This window comes from Bacillus rossius, chromosome 16 (assembly GCF_032445375.1).
Source record: "Bacillus rossius redtenbacheri isolate Brsri chromosome 16, Brsri_v3, whole genome shotgun sequence".
In the NCBI taxonomy this organism is placed as follows: domain Eukaryota; kingdom Metazoa; phylum Arthropoda; class Insecta; order Phasmatodea; family Bacillidae; genus Bacillus; species Bacillus rossius.
The window spans coordinates 31,097,749-31,110,758 of NC_086343.1; the positions used below are offsets into that span (position 1 = coordinate 31,097,749).

General features: G+C 33.6%; 1 protein-coding gene across 9 annotated transcripts in view; it reads right to left on the reverse strand.

Annotated features, from left to right (window-relative positions):
- Positions 1 to 13,010, reverse strand: part of LOC134539790 (protein lingerer) — a 170,012-nt gene that overhangs the window by 154,939 nt on the left and 2,063 nt on the right. For all 9 annotated transcript variants that reach the window (XM_063382045.1, XM_063382047.1, XM_063382054.1 and 6 more), the window contains one exon: positions 307 to 478. In XM_063382045.1, coding sequence (XP_063238115.1) covers positions 307 to 435 — 129 coding nt within the window. In that variant the 5' untranslated portion in view covers positions 436 to 478. Of the gene's footprint in view, positions 1 to 306; positions 479 to 13,010 lie in introns of those variants that run through there.

Sequence of the window (13,010 nt, forward strand, 5' to 3'; positions counted from 1 at the left end):
TTAGCAAAAGACTGCTAGAAATTGAATTTTCATTGCCTCCAGCACCATTACTGTTTTATTTCAGGATTTTTTTTTTGTGTGGGTAATGATCTAACACACACCATTTAATTGAGTTTTTAATATAAAGAATACATTTATCTATAAGAAAACACTGGTTCATACAGTTTAGTTTATGCTCTTGAATTCTTTTCAGCTCTGGCCAGTGAATATTACATTGTGCTCATTTATAAACGCCTGCCACACTTTTTTGTTAAAAATTAAATCACAAAGTGTGTGAATCACACACAATTAGGCTAACATCCACACCTGTATCTTTGGATCCAACGATTTTGGCGAGTCTGATTTTGAGTCTGACTTCTGTGTTTTATTTGAAGAGCAAGCGTCCAGCTTAGCACCTTTGCCACCACGAGCAGTGGAGCGGTTAACCGAGCTCATTCTACAAACTCTATTTACAACTGCTATGTACAAAGTGTTGCAACTGGAACAGAAACAAACCACGGTACTTGACACATGCACTGCACGTACTGCTAGCATAAAAACAACATACACCATTGTGCTATAAACATGTACACTGTTTGAAATGCTGTATTGCAAACGTACACACATCTAACAACATCGGGCTAAACATATGAGCATAATTTTACACACACAGGGCTGTAGACATGTGTGTATCCAACAATACTGGATTGTAAGGCGAGGTTTACAAACTAAGCAAGTAATTAATGCAACAACGCAACCAAAACCAAAAAAAATTACGGTTGTTTATAATTACACTAGTCACAAGCCATCACCAACCCTACTACTTGAAATTTCAAAATGTAGAGAACAAATTTCTTCCCTAGGATACCTTTTCATAATTAACTTTTATCACGAAAACATATGAAATTATAAAATTTCTTTCACTGTGCGAAAGATGAACAAGTAAATACATTTTGTATTTAATAATGTATTTGCTTTCTATGCACATTATATCTAAGTCTTCAAACATTTTGCCTTAAAATAAGTAAGACAGAAACTCAACAAGCGGACAGTTGGCAAATGCTTGCATTGTGTTTTTGCGTCTTGCGTATGCATGCATAACGTACACTGTCAAGGTTTTTAATATATGTGATTAATATATAACAAAAAATACTTAAGCTTTCGGCCACTTTGTGATGTAGGTTAGCTAATAAACAACACGTCACATCACTTTCTGCCAGTTTAAAAGTTGACATCCATCGACCGCTTCCAAATTTTGTTTCAATTGGAATTACATGTTGTCTACAAATACCTTACAGGTGAACTTAATTCATGATCTTTTAATAAAACTTTATTTTATCCTTTTTTATATCACAAGGTGATACACATAAATATACGATATGCAATAGTAATCATATGCTAATTTTACACAAAATCAACTATTCACAGGAGCGAGCAACCAATTTTTTAAAGTTACCTATAATTAGGGACCGGAAAAATTCACGGGTTCAATGACCTGTAGGATGAACTCCATAGTTCTACGTACACTGTCAAATGCCACCCACTAATTGGCTGCTGTCTTGTGAGACGTTCCAGCGTAGCAGCCTGTGATTCAATAAAGCTTTGGTGGGGTGTTTCTCATTGGCCCAGAGTCATCCAGGTGAGTTGTGAGCCAATAGCAGAGGCATAACGATTTGTATTTTAGCCTATCGCGAAATGAATTCGCGAATTTTTCCTGTCTCTACCTATAATGCTAAAATTTTTTTCAGAGATAATTTCATGATTTAAGTACACAGAAACCAACTATTTATGTTTGACATGAGGCTGTAAAACGAAGTATTGCACACACAAAACGCAAGGCTGCTGAAAGTTGAAGTTTCGCCACTTCCAGCAACGTTATTACTGTTTATACCAGGGACACAACCTGCAAACACCCTGAATTATTTAAACTGACGCTACGTCGGTGACTTTTCACGCAGCTCTCAAGACTGATACCAACCTACGATCATCTCTCCTCCATATCACGACAAATGCCACTCCTTCCCAAACCTGCTTCAATTTAATATGCTGTCTCACTCGTGCGACCATTTACACTCAACGTGCATATTGCACTATTAAAATATTATATCTCCATTATGTTGTCTCCAGTATTTTGTGACTTAACTGCAAGCACGTTTCTGAAATGATTTTTATAAATATTAAATTACTAAATGAAGTACCCAGCGCTGACCGGGCTAAACACATGGTGTAGAGGCTTATTTTAGTCAAATAATGATTTCCAGATACAAAAATCCAATATCCGCTGCCATGAAATAAAGAAAGCACCATCATTAGGGCACTGATTTTTGAAAAATCCATTCTTAGTGGATGCTTATGTAGCTAAATTTCAAGTCTGTGTATCTTATAGTTCCGGAGAATTTGTGATGAGTGAGGCAGTGAGTGGTATTTTGGTTTTATATACAGGGTGTCTACCAAATCTAATAAATGAAATTCCCTGATTTTTCCAGGTTTTCCAGGTCTAAAACTGAATTTTTCCAGGTTTTCTTTAACACAATTACGACATTCCAAGAAACTGAAAAAAAAAACTGCATAACAATACATTGACGTGTTTCAAAGTATTTCAACTTACTTAAATTAGTGAAAAAATTACCCTCTTCCAGACATGGCCAAAGTGACTCAATTGATGGCAAATAAAACATGCTGCTACAAATATTTCACACAATTACTTTTGCAAAAAAACATTAGTAAAGGGAAGTTCCCGTCAATTTCGCAGTGACTGAACTTTTGCGTCTATTGCACTTGCTTCAGAACGAGCCAAATCCAAAACTCGAGCCTTCTTAAACTGCAATGCCTTGATCTCCTCTTCCACTCTTTTTTCTGCCTTCTTCTTGTCTGCAGCTTCCTTTTCTTTTTGTTTTGTTTGCAGGGCTTCCTTACGCCTACAACTAGCATTTCTTACATACTGAAACATGGACTTGGTGATATCAACATGCTCTACACCTCCAGAACGTTGAACAAAGTCGTACACTTGTCTTTGTGCAATCAGTGTTTCTTTCTGCAAGTTTTCAGTCAGCAGATTAGAATTCACTGAAAAACCTCTTTCCAATGATGCATTTCCATTGAAAGTACCAACATCATCCTCACAAACTTTAGAATGCCTGTTTTAGCAGCTACTGTATGTGCCTTAAGAATGAGCATCCACAGTGCTTCAGAATCTTGCGAGGAACATACTAACAGATATGATCACTCAATGTTATCAGCTTTTTGTCCTGATAGCCACCTGTTTTGAAGACAACATTCTAAACTGTACTTCACACGCTGTTTCCTCACACCCGAATTTAAAGCCACAGACGGACATAAGCAGGAAATTCCCTTGGTATGTTTGTACTTCAGGGGAATTTTGTCTTGAAGTTTTTTTACCATAACCTTTGGACAAATCCTAACATCATTTTTCAGTAACAGGACAGACTTTTCTGGTACTTTCTCTTTCTTGATGGCATGTCGTACTGCATAACCCAACTTGATATTGTTAGCAGTCAATAGATTTTCCTGGTTATCTACATCCAATTGAGATACATTGCGTTTGTCCCTAAAGCTCTTCAGTACCTCTGGTTTCACAAACTTTCCTGCCAAAGTTAATAAAATGTCTACCAGTGAATCATAGAGAAAAAGTGCCATGGGTGCTTCACTTTGGAACATTGTAAGAAACAATTCCAGCTCTGATGCTAAAGAATGGAAGAATGTCAATTTTACTTCTAGAAGACTATCTTCTAGAGCACTTTTCACTACATTGAAAGAGACAGATGAAATAGAAAATTCACTAACAAATTTCTTTGGGTGGGGTAACGTTTTCATGGCACGCTCAGAAACTGCAGTATTTTCTAACCATCTGATTGCACAAAATTTCTTGGGAAAAAGCTCTGATCCAGTTATTCTAATGTAATCTGCCCTCCATGCAGGTACATGCTTAAACAAAAAGTAACTGTGCCTCAAAAAACTAACATCCCATTGTGTAGCAGAAATTCCAGTTTTGAAAGCACCATGGAACGTATGAAGCCCACAGCTACCAATTTCTAGCAATTATGGCGAATCTTCACCAAACGTGTCTGTGATACGTATTTTCAAAGCTAACAAAAATGCCCAGTTTACGATGGGAGCATCCATAGATACTTAAAATTAAATGCACCTGTCCGTATAATCCGAACGTGGGAAGCATATGCCACAGCACGTACGTCAGCAGGATAACAGACCAGCTTGAACCAGTTTGTATCACATGATATGACGCCACTTCCAATTCCGAAAATGGACGTGGGAACTGTTCATTATTTGCCATTCAAAAATAAAAAAATGGGAGGGGATACACTTGATGCTACATTAATGCAACCTGATCAATAAACAAAAAAAAATTGCCAACTACAACCTACCAAACAAAAATTCCCTGATTTTTGAAAAAATTCCCTGATTACAATATTCCCTGATTTTTCCAGGTTTTCCAGGGTCAGTAGACACCCTGTATATAGCTATGTGTATATATATTACATACTATATATATATACATATATATATAAATCAAATAGATTTTTAAAAATTTCACAAATGTCACTGTGCTAAAAAACACTTGAGTGATAGGATTCAACAAAAAAAATTTTTATTTATTTTTCTTATTAACTTAATAGCTCTAATTAACTGGAAAGCACAGAAATTGTTTTGTTACACATCCCTACACTGAAAATTATCATTATTATAACCTACATCACTTTAACTTTTGATTTACAACATTGTTTCCACTTAACGTATTTTAGAAATTATTGTTTTTAATTCAACATTTAACACTAGCTCTACCTGTTTAAAAACTCAGTAAAAAACTAAAATGGAAAAGCTAAAAAAAAAAAAAAACACACTGACAACAAATTAAATTGATAAGACACCTATGAGTAGGGCCCATGGTTTTATCTCAAGTAGGTACTAACAAAATTATTTCATTAAAATGAATGTATTTCCAAATTAGGCTCAGAAATGTATCATTTGTGTCCCTTATCAAAGTAACATATACAATATTTATTATTAGTGAGGAATTATGACTGCTTACTTTACAGTTTAAATGGAAATGATAAGTTGACTTCGGTAACAAATCAAACAAAATGGTACATTGAAAAGTTTCATATATTAGATGGGGTAAATATAAATTAGCATTTGCCATCGTGTGAATAAAAAAATCGTAATAATAATAGTTTTGCTTCAAATCAATAAACCATTGCAAGAAAATTGAAGAATTTTACTATAGTTAAATGTATGAAAACTGCTTTTAATATCATTGTTCACAATTTATCAGCAACATTGAAAAACTATTATTTATAATGTATAGTGTTCCTTAGGTGATTGAAATTAACATTGAGAAATAAAATATACAAAAAAGTATAATTAACAAGTTTAAAATTCAATTTTATCCCCATCTTATAGTCACAGGGAAATATTTTAAAAATTACTTTATCATAAATAAATAAATATATATTTCCAGGAATAAACAAAAATAGTTTTTATTCATATTTATAGTTTTGCGCTACCTCCATCACCCCACACATAACAGTAGCCACTAAGAATAAGAAGTTATTTGATCATCAAATGTCAGTTTTGCACGACGGTTAATGTGATGTATCTTTCCGAGCAGTGACGAGAACTGTGAAGATATCCCGATTTTATTGTCCAAATTAAATGCAAATGGTTAACATTTAGCACATTTGTTTACATTCACTATCTCTTGATAACCCTACACACTTGGCATGGCAAAAGGCCCTTACACATGTTAATTCGACCCAAAAAAGGGTAACCCCCAAGTAGTTTACTCACATTTGAAAATTGATTAAAAAATAGGTAAAATAGACAGCAAGCAAAAAACAAGCAACAGACAATGTAACCATACAAAAACAAAAAAAAGCTGTTTATATGTTTAGCAAAATTATGGACAATATTTACCAATGTTAAACGTTAGTATTGATAAAATAAAATAAATTAGCAAATAAAGATATGTACCCATCATTTTCTTAATTACCTAGTGCACACACAAAGTTACACATTCACTATAAAAGATAGGGTAAGTGGACAATCAGCAGTGGTGTGACAACATACATAACATTTGTAGCATAAAGTGATCAAAATGAATAATGACAACCTGAGACTAGAACAAATGCCGGTAGGAATAAAACACAAAGGTAATAAGTTAGCGTGGAGAACCTAGAATAATGTACACACCACCAGATATATTGTACAAAAAAACTCGAGTTGAGACATGTTTAAAAAGTACCACATGATATATGTCAGGGAGATTTTAACATAAATGTATATATTTAATAAAAGCAGAACTAAAAGTCAAATATATTAACAAGATTATATCAATGTCAGCTAGAAACGATAGTACCAAATAGAGTAAGAGTGTATTCCTAAAAATCATATTAATTTGGTATTTGTAAAAAGAAACACCTAGGTATTATTGTACATAGGACAACATGATTTATTGGAATATATTGACCACAACATTGTTCAAAGGTTCTCATTTCCTAACACCTACTTATGGGTCATAAATGCTCAAGATTAATTCACAAGCAATTAAAACTTCATTTGATGAAAAGGAAGTATTAAATACATGTTTCAACTTTCATTTTATGTTAAACAATTTAATTTAGAGACTAACAAGCCTTAAAACTATTAGTAAATTATTTTATGTCTATGATCGCAGTCCTGATCATATGGCGTGTTGAAGACAATCAAGTGTAACTCATGGAAGTACAAGTATGGTACAATATGGTATGTACAACCTACTGAGTCCCAACCACAAATGACAATAAATTAAATAGTGATTCAACATTTCCCGAAAAATAGAAAATAGCCAAAGTAGGAAAATTAAGAACCCATTATATCATAACCCTTAGACCACTCAACATTTTACCATTACTTTTTTAATTATTACAAAAAGTGAACTACAAACAAAAATGATTTAAACTAGGAAATATAATCGAGCATTCATCCCCAACAGAGCACAAACACTACTCTTAAGATGAGTCACAATGCCACTACGTGTCCGACAAAATATGCAACCTGAAAGCTCGCAATAAGTAGATTCTATTTCTAATTTTGTCGTGTCAAATCGCAATACGGAAAGCATGACAAAAACCTTACAAAACTAAACATAAAAAATAAATACCTACTCAGTTAATCTTTATGCTGAAAATCAAAATTTATTTTTCACTTGTATTTTTACTTTAACATTTGTAGTAAACATTATTCCAAATTTAGTCAAGAATTAATTTTAATTCTTTGCATAGCTAAGAGCAGAATTAATTTTTCTGTCCCTTATACGTTTCTTCCTTGTATCTAAAATCACTTTGTGCCAGAGTTGACTAAATGTTATGTTTTTATGCAAATCAGCTGTCAACAGGGTTCTATAGGCCCTATATAGTTTTTAAGGCATTCTATACAGCACTTGATGGATGCATTTGGCACGGGAAGACATGCCGATAACCACATTAGAGTTTGTTGTGTTAATATCGCCGTGGTATTGTGACACTATGCTATTAACTGTCATGCTAGAATGATGTACGACGTCTAATAGCATTTGTCCTGTGGTGGCATTGTGACTTCAGTTATAGACACAAATATGATATTCACAAAGCACTGGATAAATTTCAAATTCCTAATTATGTTAAACTTTTTGAAAGCTTTCAACACCATTTGCCATAACTTGATGGATAAGTTTGTTGGATCTGTTAACCAGTACTGAATGATCTGACCAGCTGGTATTTCAGTATTTTTTTTTTATGTCAGAAACTTAACCCAGTGAACTGTTCACACATTTCATAGTATTTAAAATGTCTCTAACCTTACCTAACCAACCATTCATTAAGTTATTATCAACTTAACGTGCTAAAACCTAATCTCTAAGGGGCGGAGGATGAGAGGAAACGAGGGGGAGAAACTGAGCAAAAATTTTTTTGCGGAATTTAAATGCTCTAACAACAGTTCATACATAAACTATGTAGATGACAATTAACAAACAATTACTGTAGTTAAGATCAACTAAAAGTACAAAACTCCTAGGCTAGTCTCTTAATAAAAAAAACTATTACCTTCCGTAAAATTACAACTGTTACGACCCCAATGTAACAGATTAAAATACACAACACATATGGTAAAAATATAAAATTGCATCAATTAAAACCCACAAAAAACACACATTTCGAGAACGCTCTGCATTTCTAGTGCACACTTTAAAAATTAGAGGAAAAAAATGCAAATCACAACTTATTCATAGAAATATTGTCAGAACACATCTGCAATATTACACCATTCACATGATAATTGGAGAGTAAAAAAATTGACATGTAGTTTCTCGCCTGAGGCAGGGTCGGCATGGATGGACACTCACAGCAGCCGGCAGCCCTACCCGAGGGACAGACCTGTCGCTCCGGCCAGCCTGGAGAATGTGTGAGGTGAGTTTAGGTGGAGCCAGGGGCATAGCCAGGGGGGGGGTAGGGGTTCTAAACCCCCCCCCCCTTTAGCCACAATTACTTTTACTTAACTGAAATGTTAGCTAAAAGTCTGGGTGTCTTACTGCTATCACCGGCCACTGCACTGGAGGGGAAGAGTAAGCGAGCCCTACCGATTCTCCTTCCCTTCCCCTACCCCTGTCACAAGCAGAAGCTATAAGGTTGTGACGCCGTGACGGGTCCCTAGTTTTCAACTATCTTACACCTATTGTATTTAACCAGCGCTGTAATTATAAGCAGGTGGTGACAGGGTAACTCTTCAAGCTAAAGCAAATTTTCCAGGAATAGGCCAGTTCTGCCGAAACCCAACCATTTTTTTTTCTTTTTTTTTTGTATTGTCGAGCTTCGAGCATGATTTATGATTTGGAGTGGACGTGGGCAAGGCACTTGGATTGATTAAAACATCTTTAATTAATTTCCTACTTCATCACTCAAACAATTTTTTTATTAAAAAATTAATATTGTTACCATTACAATATATAAAGTTAAGTACCGAAAACTGCTCAAATAGCACTCTTTTACACCTTAAAATCCAAATTTTTCCGGGGGAAGACCCACGGACCACCCACTTTATTAGGGGGGGGGGGGGAGGAACCATGCTTCTTAACCCCCCCCCCCCCCCCCGCCATACACAAATCCTGGCTACGCTACTGGGTGGAGTGTGGAGCAACAAAGGAATGAATTGGTGGGGGAAACGGGAGCACTCTGAGAAAACTCAAAGGCCAAGGCCACGCCTGCCGTGTTTCCCACTTGCAGAAAACCCAGGCTCGACCCTGCCGGGAATCGAACCCCCACTGCCTTGGTGCGAGGAGAGTGTTACAAGCATTTAACCACCCCGCGCGCCGCTTAAATGATGTGTAAGATCTTTATATAATAAACCACTGCATACACCACACTATTTCACAACCATGCAAACACACGAGGAATATTATAATGGCTACAACAATTTTAATTCCACTATCTCCTACTTACTAACCACCAAGATTAATATGTCTAACTTTGAAAATACAAATCTACTAACTGAAACAATAAACAACAATAAATAAACAAACAGGGCAATTATCTAAGAATAAACACACACACACACACACAAAAATAAAGCAAATAAAAATCTGAAATTGCCTTTTTTTTAACTTCCTGACAATTTTCCTAATCATTCTGTAAACTGGTAAAGCTAAATTTGTATCATTTAATTACAAGAGAAACAATTATTTTCAAATAGCATTATATAGAATAATAATATCTCTACCATGTTGAATATTTTAAAACATGATGTTTGCATGTAGTGAGCAGATGTGATTGCGAAGGTAAGTTATTTAATGTATTATAATATTTTCAGAGTTGATTTTTCGATTTCATTAATACACGTTTCCAAGATTATACTTTTAAACTGGAAAAAAGAATATTTTATAGAGTTAGGTCAGCTTAAAAAACATGTCAGTTTTTTACAGTATCAAAAATTTAGGTAATTTAAGAATAATTCATATAAATTTATAATATTTTTCAATATACCTAGCTAACTTAACCATTCATTAAAACTGAAAATTACCGGTAAATTACTTGAACTATAGCAATATCATTTTACAGACTGTTTACAAAAATTTCAAGAAGTCAAAATTATTCTGAAGAGCTTTTTTTTTTTTAGATATATATATATAAACTAAAAATTCCAATTTTTTTCTATTTAAAACATATTGTACAAACATTCTTTAAGATGACATTGTGATAATTTTACCATTGTAACAAATTGTTAAGTTAGGGTTACATATCAAATACTGTCTCACGAGAATCGTTGGTTGGAATAGGTTAGCTACATCAAAATAAATACCTTAAAATAGTATGGATGATTGATCAGTTTGATTAACTACATTTCAAAAACAGTTAAATCTTTGTAATAACTGGTTAGGTTAAGTAAACAAGTTTAAAATACTGTAAAATTGAATGGTTGGTTAGGTTATATTAGTGATATTTTAAATGCTGAATGACATTTTTCAAGACTAGTAGTCAGAAATACCATTTCCTGAATTTTTTTTCCCACCTACTCTAGGAAATAACAACAAAAGACTGTAAATCATTTCTTTTGTTGGTTTGGAATTTAAAAGTTCAAAATTTAGTACAGTTAGCCTAACCAATCAATCAATCTTACTATTTCATAGTACATATTTTTAATGTAGCTAAGCTAACCACAGCAACCACAGCAACCATTCTAATGATTTTATGCTATTTTTAATAAACCTAACTTAAACACTCATTAAAATGTTTAACTACTTTGCATGATCATACCCTCTTAGAGAATGATTGTAAAACATGCCTGAAACAAAAAAAAACTGCATTATTATTTTTTTTAAAAAAGAGGCTCTCCTTTATAATAACTGTAAAAACATTAATTTTTTATACTTTCTTTTTTTAATGATGCATACCCCTGCTAGATAATTACCATAAACTATATTTACAACACCTTGAAAACAGCTAAAATACATTGAACTCGCAATTGCTTTTTCTCCCTATGAGTTATAAGAGTTAGGAGCAAATGAACTAAGGTCATAAAGAGTTGGTAACTCATGTATGCAAAGAGACGACTTGGGGTTACTTTATTTTACCTTTTTTTACACTGCAAAATACAATTGCGAAGTAAAATTTGTTTCAAGGTGAGAATGTTGGTACAATACATAATATCGTGCCACAAATGATTAGAGCTAGTTTGATTAGTTTGAGATTAATACATGTTTACAAACAATTACTATTAATTAACCTGAAACTATTGAGTAAAGGCTATCAAACATGGGTGTAAACATGGGTACATTGTTTTGTTGTTGCTCAACTATGTGTTAAAACCAGAGAATTCACGAAAAGGAAAATCAACCAATTTTCTTAATTTTTTGTGTTGTCTAAACATCCACGAAAATGGTATTTTCCATTACACTTTTGTTAGAACAAGAATATATTCCAGAAATATGCAGTAACTTCCCTGACTTTTCCCGAAATTCCCTGTCTTTTCCCAGTTTTCTAGTCCTGTAATAACCATAACTATTTCACAATTAAGATCAAATACAATCCAAATGAATGCCATTTGAACTTTGGGCCAAGTGCATTTTATAAAACTGGATTCCAATTGGTTGAAAATAACAGAGGGGATAACTATGACGTCACTTTAGTAGACCAAAGAGGTTGGATTATAGTACTGAAAAATAGTACGGAAGTGAAGGTGTTGGTAGTACAAGAGGTAAGTGTTTTGATGTTTGTGTTTCAATGTTTGTGATTTTAGGGGTAGTAGGTCTACATACTAGATAAAGAATGTTATAAGAATCGTATTGAACACGTGTGCAAATAAGTGTAATTATATCTACTGAAGAGCAAGGTGTTTATTTGTAACAGATTGTTATAAACGTGCACTGGAAAGAATGTGTGAACTGAGTTCATATTAGTAAATGGACGAACAACGGTTAGCGTTTTGCAAGATATGAAAATTAAATGGAGAACCTGCTATTGGACTTAGAGTGAAATAATGCAACTGTAAGAGAAAAACTGATAGTATAGAATCACTGCAGTAAAAACAAGAAGAAAGGTAAGTGGGGTTGAATGGATGTGAAGTTTTTGTGATTTGTAGTTGTTTTATGTGTATGTCGCGTCGTGTGTTAGGTGACAGCTGTGTATTTAATTTAGGTGAAATATTGGTTTAGGTAATCATAAAGTAGATTTAATTTCAAACTAGGTTCTTTAGGGATACTGGTATTTTATGTGATGAAAGAGAGATACATTTTCCAATTAAATCTTCGCGGTATTGTAAAGCAGACTTTAGTCCCACCTGGTGTAGTATAATTACAGATACAGGTAAATAATGGAAAATAAGAAATTATAAGAACAACTTCACAGTATAATGAAGTACACTGGAGTTTGTGATACCTGTATTTCATTACATATAAATACAATGTTTCAAGATAATATTTCATGGGTATCGTTAAGTAAAATACAGTCCAATGCAGTATAGTCTATCGTTAAATGAAATTTTTAAAAATTACCAGTTATAAAGAAGTACAATACAGTACCACCCAATATATTGTATGTGCTAAAACAGGAAATAATTATTTGAAAGTAAGAGTTTTATAGGAAGAAGAATCACAGAATCATTAAGTAGACTAAAGTTCCACCCGAATGTATTTTGTGATACTGATAATTAATCTATATTAAAACTAAGAATTTATAGGAAATTTATTCGCGGTATTGTGAAGACTGAAGTCCCGAGCTGCCTATAGTATTTTGCGATACCGGAAAATTATTTATTAATAATAATAATAGAAACAAATATTTGCAGTATCATGAAGTACACTAAAGTTCCACCCTAACTATTGTATTTTGCAATACCGGTAAATAAATGAATTATTGAATGTAATAAATAACAGAAAAAATGATCACAGCATTGTGAAGTTAACAGTGAAGTAGTCCCAGCTGATATAGCATATTTTGCAATACCGTTTTATTTCTATACAATTCACGGTCCCAGCAACTTTAAAT